This window comes from Grus americana, chromosome 8 (genome assembly GCF_028858705.1).
Source record: "Grus americana isolate bGruAme1 chromosome 8, bGruAme1.mat, whole genome shotgun sequence".
Taxonomy (NCBI): domain Eukaryota; kingdom Metazoa; phylum Chordata; class Aves; order Gruiformes; family Gruidae; genus Grus; species Grus americana.
This window is the reverse complement of record NC_072859.1, coordinates 14,887,507-14,902,929: the sequence shown is the minus strand read 5'-3', so window position 1 is coordinate 14,902,929 and position 15,423 is coordinate 14,887,507. Positions and strand designations below refer to the sequence as shown.

The 15,423-nt window shown below is 36.4% G+C and overlaps 1 protein-coding gene across 6 annotated transcripts in view; it reads right to left on the bottom strand.

The window, feature by feature from the left end:
* CDC14A (cell division cycle 14A) overlaps positions 1 to 15,423 on the bottom strand; it is a 60,794-nt gene that overhangs the window by 34,578 nt on the left and 10,793 nt on the right. For all 6 annotated transcript variants that reach the window (XR_008578091.1, XM_054833911.1, XM_054833915.1 and 3 more), the window contains exons 3-4: positions 14,689 to 14,764; positions 6,937 to 7,029 (exon numbers count right to left, since the gene is read on the bottom strand). Coding sequence is in view for 5 of the 6 variants with exons in the window: in XM_054833911.1 (XP_054689886.1) it covers positions 6,937 to 7,029; positions 14,689 to 14,764 (169 nt within the window). In the remaining variant the exon portion in view is untranslated. The remainder of the gene's footprint in view (positions 1 to 6,936; positions 7,030 to 14,688; positions 14,765 to 15,423) is intronic.

Below are 15,423 nucleotides of genomic sequence, written 5' to 3'. Positions count from 1 at the left end.
TAGGATTCTTAGTATTCTGTAAGATGTCAGAATGGTAGGTAGACTTTCTTGCATTTCTTCCTCAAGCAAGGACAAGGCAGACAGAAAAGACAAGATAAGGATAAAACAACAAAAAAATTGAGTCAGGTAAAATAGTCTGAAAAACTCTTTGCTATGATGCAATGAAACGAGGGTCCAGAAACATCTCCGTTTTTCAACTACCACCTATTTCACTGCTTTGAACAACTGGTCTAATTTGGACCAAAACCCTCTACATAAACTGATTCACATTCAGAAGATCAATTCCCTGGCACGGAACTATATTTCAGACTCAGCCTCCAATGCTGCTGCTCTGCTCCTCATGGTCACACGGATAGCATGGATCAGTATATTAGTACCCAAAAAGAGGAAGAAACCCCACATATTTTCAAATGTTAAATCTCAATACCGTGGCAGTGTCAATAGTGCTGTTTCATTTAGCAAGTGCCCAAATTACATGTTTTTAACATTAATGACCCTGTATTTGCCCAAGCTTCCATATTCCCCGCTCCTTAACCTTTGAAAGCAAAGGTTTCCTGAAACCTTCCACCATCAAACCAGACCACAACTTCTATATGAAAACCATTCAATTTATTCTGTGCTATCAGAACAGTTGTTTCTAACTCAATTATTGAATTCTTTGTTGTTGGGGTCAAACCAGTAACGACTAATATTAAAACAGAATCAGAGATTTACTTAATGGATATATTTTCGTAATTCAAGAAGTGGAGGGGTCCATTTATTTTTATTTTTAAGATTAACAGTCTGTCTACAGCAACGATTGCTAACTAATGGCACCAACATCATGCTTTCAACTCCTGCAGCACAGCAATGCTATTCTGTTTTCACAGTCATTTGTAAAAGATTCTTTTCGTCCATGAAAGAAATTTCCTTTATATTTCCTTTATAGTCCCCCTCACCACAAAAGTTCTGCATTTAAGAACAATCCATCCTGTGCAATAGATTTTGGTGTGTAGGGGGTGTATTTCAGAGAAAAATACTGATTTTATTGATGTCAGTGTCAATAATCATGTCAATTAGCTTACATGTAAAGTCTAAATTCCTGCTTATAGTCAAAACATCCTTAGAGGGTAGTTTAGAGGACTTCAGGGAAAGATGAGTTTCCACCTTACACCGTAGGGAGTCAGAAATCTGAAGTACAGGTGAATTTGTACTATACGAATGTTTTCCCAATGCTGCAGTTCTTACATCACAGAAGTTACAGTACTTCAAAGCTGTCTCTGCTCAGATGTGTATACACAACATTTTAACCAAATGCTGCTGGCTGTCTGTCCACAAAGCTCAAAGCGCATAAAGACACCAGGATGGAAATGGGAAAAAGATATTAAGAACACGAAAGGAAAGAGAAGAGGGAAACAAACACTGAACAGAGCTCCTGAAAAAAAGTATCACAGTTGTCAAGAACAATGCAATAACTGAAGGAGAAAGGGTAATGAAATGGAAAAGGAAACACTACAGTACATTTCTTTAGTACTTGAAAAGTAGTGATATCCATTGAAAAAACCCCAGGAGACCATTTTCTGACTCATCTTTACCAGTGAAAACTCAGTAACTGAAACTTAGCTTCATTTTTTTAATCTGATGAATCTTCAGAGTGTTTTCATTCTGCAACATATACAAATAAAAAAAAGCAAAACACAAAGAGCCTGTAGTGAAGAGTTTGTATAAATTCAACCTGTGTCTAAGAAATAACACAAGTAAAAGCCTTAAAAAAAAAAGTCACTTTCCAAATAGCAACTATTCTCCTGCAAGAGTTGTTTTACAAGGGACAAAGTGGTTCTTCCTTTCCCCACCACCACCACTCTAACTCATATTATGTGGCACTGCTACCTGTAAAAAACAGATTCAGCAAATATTGAAAGCTTACAAATATTTTCTTCTCTGATATTTCCATTCTTGTGTTCTCAACTTCCTGAATAATTATGTGGTAATTATGAGTTAAAGCTCTCCACAGTTGGGACACTATGCAGGCACATGACATGTAGCAATCCTGACCACACACACACTGCCAAGAAAATTCATACCACAAGTCCTAAAAAGTTTACAGGACAAAAAGGGAATTAGTATTTTAGTAGTCCACTTTAACAATCATCCACAATAGTTCAAATTAAATTTGGATTCATGTTGTTCCCACCTGCACTTGCCATTTTTGAATTAGAAGTATACGGAACAGATCTACTCTAGAGCTGCTAAGTTATCACAAGAATTCTGTGAAGCAAATCTGAAGAAAGGTGTACAGCCTCTTTCCTGTTTGAAGCAACATGCTGCAGTAACTGAAAAGCCTTTGTGCTTGCTGACCCTCCAAGGGAAAGATTACAGATTTGAGCAGTAGTGTGATATATTACAAGAGAACAAAGCCTCAAAGCTTCAGTAGGACTAAGAAGTTTATATTTATTGCACTCCTGCAAGCAAACAACTGAACATGCCATAGCAGTTTGCTATTACACAGTCATTTCCTGTGATAAAATTACAAACTTAAGGACTCAACAGCTTTTCCCCCTTATTTGCATTACAGAAATCTAATAAAAGCTATTACTACCAAACTACACACTTAAAGTAGTTGTGAAAAAGAATATGACCAGCCCATCTGCTATCTACAAGGAAGAAGAAATAGTGCTCACTGGATCTCTTTTCAGAGTTTGTCACAGTATGAAAGCATTATGTTTCACCAAACTGCTCAAAAGTCAGGTTTTGAAGAACTGCAAGAGGTAACTACTACTTGTCTGCTACAGGGGTAGAATTAAAGCTCTAGGTTTACCAGGAGGAGCAAGTGTCATACATATATTAGGTTGGATATCAGGAAAAGGTTCTTCACCAAGAGGGTGGTCGGGCACTGGAACAGGCTGCCCAGGGAAGTGGTCACAGCACCGAGCTTGACCAAGTTCAAGAAGCATCTGGATAATGTTCTCAGTCATACTCTCTGATTCGGCTGGTCCTGCGTGGAGCCAGGAGTTGGACTCTATGATCCTTACGGGTCCCTTCCAACTCAGGATATCCTATGATATATGTTCTCTCTTCTCCCTGCCCCATTTGTCTAAAAGTACAAGAGCAGTCACTGGTACAACCAGACTAGTATTCCTTCTGTTGTTCTCCCCTAGGGAATTCAAACCTTATTAGACAGCAGAGTACACAACCAGGTGGGGGTTCCTCAGTTTCCAACCAGAAAACAAATACAACAAATACCTTAAAAATATGGAAAGAGGGATCCAGCCCCCAATTCAGCCATATGTTATCAGACAGGAGGAAAATGCACTCTCCTTCACGATTTCTCCAAGTATGAATTCTCTGACGACAAGCGAGGAGTTCATGTAATCATTTCAGTATAATTCAGTTAAACCTACTCCCTCTCGCCCCTCTCCCCTTCAGACAGAAAACTACTAGGGGTAAACTGAGAGAAACCAGGCTACTTTAATTTTGGTATGCATGACAGCACTTCTAATACTATTTTAAAAATAGTTTTAAAGATTTTTTTTTAACTAAATACTGTGAGAAAACTACACAAAAACCCTAACAACTAGAATAAGCCTCCAAACAGATGAAGGGAAAAGCAAAGCAATACTAGCTTCAAAATATTCTCTGTGATGTCTGATAAGACTGCAAAATCTAGTAGCAACCTGTTTCTGACATCACTGAACAGCCTGTGTTGTAGCCTTGGCCATTTAGGAGAAACTCTGAACTTCTCTGTAAGATCCAAGAAGCCTGCATGTTCTTCTACTGTTCCTGTAACACTTTATTTTTTTCCTTCTTAATCTGAATTTTATGACAAAAGTAATCTTTGCAGAGTGCTTAAGAGTGAGGACAATAATTTAGCAACTAGACGCCATTAGCCCAGATGTACTGAAAGTCCATTATAAAAAAATGAAATTTAGAAAACACATCTTCCCGAGATGCAATTTACAAACAGGCAACCTATTGCCAATAAAGTTTTAAGACTTAACTTTTGCTTAAACTTACGACTCCCTTACTAAAATATTTTAATAGCTATAGGGTATTTTAGTACACCATTCTAAGAAGCTGTTTAATGGAACAATCTAAGTTGCATAATCGCCACTGGAAACCCATTTCTAGAACCTGATCCACCGTTTTCCACGTTTCATTTTACACTTAATATTTTAACACCAGGACAAATAGAACAAGCCTTCTCAATTAACTTTCACGCATTGGTAGAGTTCATAGTAGAAAACCTTCTAGTCTCAAAAAGCTCATATAATCCAAGACATAAAACCTAGAAGACCTTAAATGAAAGAGTAATATATTTCCATCACAATTTGGATATTCAAATTGTAATAGATCAAATTGCCAGTTACACACAGTTCTTTTACTGAAGAATATGGTTAGATTCCTTCGGGTCAGGAACTGTCCTATCACGTAACCCAAGACTGCACATCTACTGCATCTGACTGAACATAGCATTTACAGGTAAAACACTCAAAAAAATGCAAATATTTATTGTGTGTGAAATGAATATGCATGGATTACAAAAGCTAAGCTTCTGCAGTTAAACAAAAATCAGATTATTAGGTAGATCATAAATAACTTTTTAGAATAAACAAGCATCCATTTTATTAATTTTACTGGCATTAGTATTAATCATTATAGAAGATGGTGAATGAACTCCCATAACACTTGCAAGTTTAGGAATACACTTCTATAGAAATTATGCTGGGATGACATACTTATGTAACATATTGGATACCTTTGTGCAAACTGTTTTCCAATATTATACTAAATTGAGATGAATTGGAAAGTGACTATAAGGTGTTTTCAACAACTGAATGACTACTCTTTTGTACTGGTAACACTGTATTAGGAAAGAATTATTCTTGGTGCATATCATCTTCAATAATCAGAAGATACTGAAAAGATCTACTAGAGTGACAGAGTAACAGTATCAAATGCAGATGTGGATCACTCACATATGCTAGCAATTAAGAGCTATAAGCAGCCTAAAACAGGCTAGGCAAGGGTTAAATGTGCACACAGTCGTGGCACACTAATTTCTACTGACTGCCCCCCCCACCCGTGTGCGTGCCCTTATCCCTAGCTTTAGCTGCTGAGCAGCTCCTTCAAATAAGGACCACCAAATATACCAGACTGTCCCCATGTTTGTCTTAAATACTGTAAATATGGCGTAGTCTAATTTAGCTGATCAGTCCTCTGCTTAGAGTTCTGTCTTGCACTTTGTGTACCTCCTTACCTTTCTGTTACTACAACCTGGCTTCACAAGAAGTTCTCTTCACGGACGGTAGCGCTCTCTCCTTGGGTCTATCTAATACTCATAAGGGCCTTCTACCCCTTATCCACAGAGAACAGCTACTTAATTGAGATAGTCATATAACAAGGACCGGAAAAGAGGAATAAAAAGATAATCTCCTCCCCTTCAAAATGCCAGTGTCCTATCCTTTCCAAGGCTTCTAAGATGTATCAGAAGGTGAAGGCCGGATCAGACAAGGGCAAGCCAGTGAAGGCAATTAGATGCTGTAATCTACACACGTGCTAGATGAGTGTTCTCTAGCTATAGGCTTAATTAGACCAGCTTTAAAACATGAAGTGAATCTGTCTTAATACAGAACTGGAAATATAATGATGCAAACAGAAACCAAAAAGCAGTCTGAATGGAATGATTGAAGTTTCTTCACAAATTACAATGTGAGAATCATTACTGAAGATGCTACAATTCAGACAGATTTTAGATCTGAAGGGACAGTAAAGCTTATAAAGATATACTATTAAATTTGAAGGCTCCTTAAACAGAATATAAAATACAGAATTATATTATTAAATATAGCCTTGTCCAGTCAAAAAAAATTAACAAACTTAGAACATTCTAACTCGTTTGTTCTTACTATTCCTTTTGCAGTTATTCCATCAGTTCTACTCCTAAGAGTTAAAAATCTAACCCAAAAGATTTTTAAAATTTGAACTTATCCCCAACTCTTTTTCCATCTGTAAATAGAGCTTCTTTCTCAAGAGCATTTACACACTATTCCCATAATTGTAGTAAAACATTTTGTTTAATTATGAGAATCTGCAACCTAAATTTCTTCAATATTATCATCTGCATTTACTGAGCTTTGCTTTCAGCATGACCTCAGGCCTGAAAGAAATACACCAGCTTTCACACAGTATAAAGCCTGAATTAACAGAGACTTTCAGAACTCAGCTTACGACGTGGATGTCAGCTCACGACCAGCAGCTTGTTAGTTTCAATACTTTATCAGTGTAAAACATGCTATCACAAAGACTCTGAGTTTTCTACAAGTGTGCTCCAATTCTGGAGAGTAGAGTAAGAAGGTGAAATTGAAGTCTGAGCTACACTGCTATGAAGACACACAAGTGGCTGTGCAAGTGTGAGCTTGGGACTATCAAAACTTATGTGATATCATAATAAATTAGGCTTGTGTAACTAAAATTGGTCTGTATATTGCATATTATCTGTAATATTAGAAGGCTGAAATACCTCATTTTTCCCATTATTCTATGTAGGCTATGAAAATTAACTGAGAAAAGAAATCCATCCAATAGTCACTATGTCTCTGGTCTAGTAACTTTAAGAAAGGCTGTGAGAAAAAGCTTTCTCCTCCCCAGTATGAATCTCAATACTGCCACGAGCAGGAATTGATCCTGAGACAGCCAAGTTTAGAAGCAAGTTTGTGGTGTGCATTTTTGACAAGAAAATGGTGGGAAACACACACATGATCCACCAAAGCCACTGAGTTAAGTGCCAAAGACAGGGCTTCCTTAAAACTTATACAGTAGAATGTTCAAAGACAGCTTAGAGAAGAATCAAACGACAATCTGCCTACCTCCCTAAAGGACCATCCCTTGAGATGCTATTTTACACACAGCAGATGTCTCTTAAGGAAGGTTAGAGGTATCCATGTGATAAATACTTACAGCGTATGCACCTATTAGAAATGCCGCATTTGCTCGTTTCCGCTGGTCAAAACTTGTATAGTACACTATCTTCTTTCTTGATAGACTGAAATACTGTTTAAAAAAACCAAAACAAACACAGAATATTTACTGAGAGAAGAATACGCTTTAAAAAGTTCCTTTTCCAAATTAAGTCAGAAAAAATTCTTATAGAATTTTTTATATTTTTATATTCCTTAAAATTAAAGGGGAAAAATTACTGATACCACAAACAATCTTCTTACATTATAGATAAGAGTGCAGAGAAACAGCCACTGTATCAGGGCAGATCTCTTAGTTTGATCTGCAAAAATATCCTATAAAATGCAGTTAAACTAAAATGTTCAATATAAAATACTGGAAATTTTTTTCCAAGTTTAAATATTTGAACAATAGCTTATGAACGTTGATTAAAGACATTGAAATTTCAGACCAAAACACCCTCCTATACATTAAATCTCTTTAGCACATAATTCTGTGAAGAAGACAAGAGAAAAACTGAAGCAATCAATCTTCCAGGCATTTTATAACTTAAACACCACTCTTCATCTATACTACCTAAAAATGGGGTGACAGACATCTTTAGAAAGCTTCAACAGCAAGAATTTATTTAAAAAAAAAAATAATTGCACAAATGAAAAGCCTGAAAAAAAGGCTAGGCAGAGACAAAACTATTAACACTTGCAATTCTTCTTTCTTTAGGAAGAAAAGAAGCCTCTGTCAGAATCCTGTGGACAAAACTCCCATTGAAAACAAGACCAACAAGCACCAGAAAAGAACAATAATGACAAACTGCAGCAAAACTAGTTAAAGACAGAGAGAGATAAAATTGTCACTTAAAAATTGCAAGCTGGACAGTTTATTGCATTATTTTTTTAGCTTCATGAATTACTACACTTTCATTATATTCTGCAACACTATCATTCATGTTTTCCCTGATAGATTTCTACAGTATTTCTACAGTTTTGAGGAAGTCATCAACAGACATACTGGATTCTGCTTCTAAATATTTTTAGAAATGTTGCACATTTTTATTTTTAAAAGTTACACATTTTATAAACTGCCTTTATACCAGTGCTGCCAGCTTGTAACTCCAACTTGAGAATTTTAATTCACTTTCTTTTCCTACTCTTGGCACTGATGACACTTGGTGGTGGGAGAGAAGGTAACCGCTGCAGAATTGTGGTTTATTTATTGAAGTAGTGCCAACTGTATTTCACTTAAAAAAAAAAAAATCTGTAGACATTGACTCTCATCTTAAATCTTGTTGCAAGTTTTAGGACAGCTTTAACAACAGAATCACATTTTGCAAAAAAAACAAATAGCTGATAAACTCAGGAGAAAACCAATGTATCACAGTGCACCCCCCACAGAAATAGTACCTTTAATAGCAGTTCTAACTTTACATTCCAGTCTGGTCTTATTACCCACAACTTCCATAAGTGGAAGGAGTGAGAGTTAATACAACTAGGTATATCTAAATAGAACTGTAATCTCTGATAGCTAGTTGCTGTTGATGAGAAGAGATTGTATCTTGAGACCAACAGCAACATCTCCCTCAGTGTATATGCAAACATACAAAGCACAAGTAGTTATTTAATTATTGAAGCATTCAATTATTATTAAAACTTGACAAAACTAATCCCAGTATTTTAAGATCCCTCCTTTCTTCCCCCTCCTCAGTTTTTTAATTTTAGTGTTCTCTAACTGCAATTCCACCCATGATGTGTAGGTGGGATAAGATTACAGTAGTTATGCAACAGTGACAGAACTTCAATTATAACTTGTTGACTACCACTTATTTTAAAGAGAAGTTCTTTGCAATAGTTTACAGTTCACCTGAAATAATAAACTGCAAAAAGCACATTCTGCTAGCTAGCCAGAAGTTCTATATAATAAGACCATATTTCTTGTTTTATTTACAGAATGGATTTTTTTTAATCATATGGGTATGTCAAATCATTCAAATTTTGAGATGCTTTTGTACCTGAAGTAGTCAAAAAGTGACAGCTCACCTTAGAAGTTTCCAGAACATTTAAATGAAAGCAATACAATTTTCATTGCTTCATTTTCAAAATGTAGATGTTTAATCCTTATGAGCCATATTGCTATATTAAATATTTAAACGTAAAAGCTTTAACATGAAATTGAAAACTGACATTAATTAACAGCTTATAGCACAGCAACCAGGAAAACCGCACCAGGATTTTACTTTTAAGAAGCCTATAAAAAGAACCACTGTTTTTATTTGCACACAGGTTACAGAAAATTAAGTTTTACAGTAAGTGTTTGCTGAAGTGTCAATGCAATGCTGCCGTTAAACACCCACATTCTCAAGTCGGTACACTTTCAATATCAATGCTAAGCTACATGACCTATTTTTAAAAATATTGATTTTCTGACCATGTTTAATATGCTAAGTCTATTCCTTTAGCTAAGTTCAATGATAACGAGTATTAAAGACAGTTCTTTAAGGTGACTGTTTTTACAGCTCCAGAGCTCCAACTGAATGGATTACAGCTTTAGTTCCTTCAGATACTGTGCAACTCAGAAGAACCAAAAATGTTTCAACAAGGAATTTTTAAATATGTCATCTACTGAATAGCTGTATTAGAGGTAACATAGGAACATAGTTGCAAATAATCTTTTTTTTAAAACAAAACACATGCACTAAAGATATTTTTCTTTACCAGTAAGAAAATTTTAGCAGTTTCACATCATCAGAAGACAAAATGTAACAATATAACAGAATAGTATCTGTGAAGATATACCCCAGGGGAATAGACTCAAAGACAAACTTTTGAACTAAAAGCAGAGGTTACATGAAAAGTATGGCAGGTTTTGGTTTAGGTGATAAAACTGATTGGGTGTGTGAGGGGGTTCCAGAACACATTTTCACTGTAAGATTACCTTTTTTTAATAATAGATCAGTTCTTGTTTCTTGAAGACCTCAAGAGAGATTTACTTACACAGAAATTGGCTTAGAAGGTGCCATTGTGGACAATTACTAGAGTGCTATCTGTTTAGAATCACCAGATTATTTGACAGTATTTTATTTAATGGATATGGTTTAATATACTTGCATTGTTCAATCAAGAAATTACTGCAATGTGTTTAATAAGCCTGGATCAATGCATATACTATTTTTATATATACACACATGTATATATGTAATACATATATACAAAGAGCATTGAATACAAGGCTGGCAAACTGTTAATAGAAAATTATGTACTAAAACATATACATGCAACCCGTCTCAAAAAACTAAGCTGTCCTAAAGGAGATGCTTGCAATTACCCTAGTTCCATGCATATGCCCAGCAGCTGATTGATATTAAACCAAACCCCTCTGTGATTCAGCAGCAATACAGCTAGCATACAAGAAACAGTAACCCCATAGTTCATAAGGCTGCCAGAACCTTCCCTCTCCTGCCTTTGATCTTCCATACTTGTATCACTTCTCAGCAACACTCCCTCTCTGATTACTCCTGATTTTGAATTTGAGATTGTATAAGGCTACACACATAAAACAAAGCAGTTTTTATGCAATCAGACTTATTTAAACAGAAGAAAAAATATTTCATAAATGAATCTCAGTTGCTTAGTCAAGCATTTTTTCCCCAAACAGAATTCAAAGAACAAGTAGGAAGATAGCATAGCCAAGCATTTTTTCTTGCTGTTGGCTTGGCTAGTCAAGATCATCTCCATAGCAATCAGCAATAAAAACATTACAAACATAACAAGGTCAGAAAGGTTTTCCTGTAAAGCATAACCAGGACTTTACCTCCAACATTCTCAGCAAATGGATATCTGAATAAGTTTTTCAGCTCTTCATGCAGAACTATTTACTGTTTTTAAAGTCAGTCAGCATAAAGTTACAATAGTTTACTGTAAAATGTTGGTCTGCCATTAGCACATTTACAAACTAGTACCCTCCTCCTTCCTCACCTGTCCCTCAAGAAAGGAGAAAACAGAAAACTGCCTCCATGTCTAATTCCTCTCCGAAAACAGAAATAGATATAGCTGAAAGACTTGAAGGGGAAGTTTGTGGGGTTGGTTTGTTTTCAAGAGATCTCATACTCTCATTTCTTCTGTTCCTATTCATGGAAGTTTTAAACTCAATAAAAGTTTAAGTCTTAAATTCCTTTTGAGATACCATATCCACACAAAAACTATCATGGTTTTGTGAATTTTTTTTTTTGTGACATGCTTCTTTTAAAGACTGCTTCGGTAAGAGAAGTACATGAAGTGCGTACCCAACCAGGTATATACCAATCATGGCAGGAGTCACCTGGGCTTAAGCACTATGATTGCCTTGGGGTCCCAGAAGTGTTGCAGTATGGCAACAGCAACCATCCCACAGCAGAGGCTGGATTTCCAGAGAATGATAATCTGCAGTGCCTTTTACTTCCTATGATCAGCCAACTCCTGCTATTGGTCACCAGGCATGGTTACCCTTAATACAAGGGTATGCAAGCAGCAGGTTGCCCAACAGGACTCCTTCTCCATGTTGTTAGTCCAATCGGGACTTGCCATCTCTGAAACTCCGATCACAGACTGCTTATGTGCCCCCCGATGCTATGTGAGAATTACCAAATACTTTTGCTGCAGATGCTCATTGCATCAATGCCTTGCTGGCAGGTAAGTCACAGGTCATGAACCTCTGACACACCCTAGTTCAGGCATCAGAAATCTTCTCGGGGACATTTGTTAATGTCAGACATGAGAAGGTGAAGGGTAAAAGGGTAGAAACTGTGAATCCATAATTCTCTACTAGTTAAGCTGAGCAGTAGTCTTTTGTAGCTAGGCCTACAGCACATATCAGATGCATGCTTCATCCCTGGGATTTGGTCTTACAAGCCTACTTACCCACTGCAGATAGTATCTAAATTAGGACAGAGTCTGGCATATATTTTAGCTATTAGAAGAGCAAAGCTTACATTAGCAGGTACTGACCTACCTCAGGGGTAGTGCAAATCAGCCAGACTAGAATCTATTCATGTGCAAGTTTCTACACCACTCAGGTGGTATTCCAACCTTTAGCTGTTTGATTTCAGGTATTACTTTCAAGTGGTTGCACTATCAGGTTACCCCTCTCTATTAGGCACTACTAGTTTTAATTAACCTATTTGGAATTAGCCTCTGGTAAGGTAGCAGCAACAAACAGCACCTCCTCCCAGCTGAGACTTCAGATGATCTGCATGAGATTTCTGTCCTGTTCCTGACCATCTGTACTTTTCACCTAGCACTGTGAATGTTTGCTTTTTTAAAAAAAAAAAAAAATAAAAGTTATATCAAAATGACATCACCATTTTCTAAATCAACCCTGCAGAATGTTAGAATTACTAATTCAGTTTCAGTTTGGCTCCCTTGTTTATTTTTCCATTATAATAGACAATCTTTATATCATCATGATTACAAGGCATTTACAACAAGCAGCTCACCTCATTCAATGCAAGTGATGGTCTTATAACAAGAATGAAGACTGGAGAGACATTCTGTTTAATACTGAGTCATTAAAAAAACAAACAAGTCCTGAGGTATGTATTGGTTGTGTTCTTATTTTAGGAACTGGTACAGTGAAAATTAGAATAGTAGGTTTAGTATTGATTCTCCTCTGGAGTAACTGCTTCACAGAGCAAGCATTCTCCACAGTCTTTAATAACTCAAATATAAGGTCACAAACAGCAGAAGGTAAAAAAAATAGATTCCTTATGAGTGAGTATGGTTGGTTGTGTGTTTGAATGGGACAGTGCCACTGGAAAATATGGTGATAATACATTTATAAGCTCTATTTAGTGTTAACACAGAAATGACAAATCCAACGTTCTCCCAAAATGAATAAAGGCATTCAAAATTAGAAATACTAGTGTCATTTTTTATTAATAACTTTCTGTATTAAGAAGCAATGTATATTATCACAAAAAGGTTATAGCAACTCTACAAACCTCTCAATTTGCAGAACCTCCTCTTAAGACTACCTAAGTCAGCATGCCCCTGGAAGCAGCAGATAGTGTGAATCAACTTGCATAATGGTTTAATTTGTGCAGCAAACTTTAGTCCCAAAACATAATGTCATTTTTGATACAGGAATCCTCTTAACAGTGGCCAACATTATCGCATCTGTTGTCCCATTTTCCCCTTCTGTCAGTAACAGGTCTAATATTTTATATTATAAAGATTTAAAATCTGTAATATTTAGTGAAGGGTCTCCTTGGTATTTGCACACAAGTGATGTTAACTGGTACTTTGGAATTAAAACATCTGTTTCATTTCTTGCAGTTGATAAATCTTCTATACATGCTGCAAATCACTTTTTCACAGGCATTTGGGGACCAGGTTAAATCTACAGCTATGTGCTCAGTGTACTGGGTCTGGCTGTGATGGAGTTACATTTTCTCCATAGCAGCCTGCATGATGTTGTGGTTTAGATCTGTGACTAAAACCATGTTGGTAACACACCCATGTTTTAGCTATTGCCAAACAGTGCTTGCACAGCATCAAGGCTACCTGTTTCTCCCTCTGCCTGGAGAAGTAGCAAGTAGGCTGGGGTGGGCAAGATGCTAGGAGGGCACACAGCCAGGACAGATGACCCAAACTAACCAGAGGAATATTCCATACCATATAACATCAAGCTCAGACATAAAACTGAGGAGCAATCTTTCTAAACTGGCAGTTGCTCAGAGACTGTCCAAGCATTAGTCTGCTGGTGGGAGGTGGTGAGTGGCCTTTGCACCACTTGTTTTATTCCCCTGCCCTGTCTCTCCCCACTACTTATTCCCCCACTTAAACTGTCTTTATCTCAACCCAGAAGTTTTTCTTGGTTTTGCTCTTCCGGTTCTCCCCCCTGTTCCACACTGGGGTTGGGGTGGGAGTGAGTGAGCAGCTGCTAGGTATTTAGTTTCTGGCCAAGGTCAACCCACATCAGGTTTGTGGTTTTATGACAAGACAGTGTTGTTACAGCAAAACTCAGTCATGGTGATCTTCATAATTATCTGCTGCATTTACAGATTCTAGACAACTTCATAAAGAAAGGACCAACACTCTGCAGTCAAAAGAAAAACCTACTGTGACATCCAAAGAAGATATCAAAATATTCTATCTCTAGTGAAGAGCAACTCAAAATTACCTTCAATCAACAATCATTATATGGAAGCAAGAAAATAAGAAAGCTTCTGCAAGTTAACTGATAGGGAGTGACACTTCTACAAGACAGAAAAGGAACTATTTTTATATGTGTAAAAACACATTTCCATAACAATTATTATAAGCAACATATTTAATAAATTGAATGAGATTTAGAAGTTTTAACTTTTCCACTGAGTGAGACTTAGTTTAAGTAGTATGACTTCAGGGCCCATGTTCTGTTCTTGTTCATGGGTACGGGCTTTTCGTTTGCTTTTTTCCTAGTTATTCATACTAGCATACCCACTTCATTAGCTGCAAACCCATGAATTATCCAGAGTGGTTTTTGTTATTATTGTCTTGAAACTGTAAGGTTATGAAAAAAGGTGAACACATCCTTCAGTGCCTCACCTGCTAAGCAACAAGAGCATATTAATTTTTTTTCCATTCTTCAGAGGGAGAAGAACTCAGAACAAAGAATAACCTTAAAGCTTAGTAGTAAACATCTAGATAACGAGCAACTAACAACCACTTTCAAACTGGATAATACATTTTAGTTGAATTTCAAAACACAAATATAGGAACTTTGTTTTTAAACAAAGCTTACCTTTAATTTCTTATTTAGTTTACAGCAGTATCTGTATAACATTGCCAAATTTAAAGGTCCAAAATCTCCATAGAAACTGGGAGAAAAAGAACAAAAAAGTTATTTATACAAAAGAGCTAAGCAAATTTCAACATGCATGCTGTTGATAGTTAAAGCTGCAAATCAGTAAGTTTCAGGGGATAGTGAGTAGCCAATATATAGTGCAACAGATAAGCCCTTTATTGATTCATTTAAGAGTATGATAGTAACAATTAATTTGAAAGCATTTGTAGCTTCAGTTCAAGATGCTCCAGTAACCACCTTTTCCATTTTATATACACACTAACTACAGAACTTTTCCTTCATACCATGATAACCAGTCTGGTTTTGGTCAAAACTACAGAGTGAAGAACTTCAAGACATGATCTACTCCCCTTTAAGCCATGCTGATGTCATCCTAGATAAAGTTTCGGCAACTACTTAAGATGAGAATGTATCATTAGATACTCTGAAGAATAAGGTAAATTGAATTTCTTATAGGTAGTAAAATTTATTTAGTAACATCCAGTCTCGATAGCTGTCTGAAATTTAAGCTTACTTCTTTTCATCCCATCCTCCACTATTCCAGAGATTACATATACACTTTACATATAATTGTTTCCCTTTGTCCCCCCAAACCCCTTGTCTCTAGGCTGTTCTGACAATTCATGTCTTCTGATTGTTCTTGTTTCTCTTCTAGATTCTTCTTAAACATTC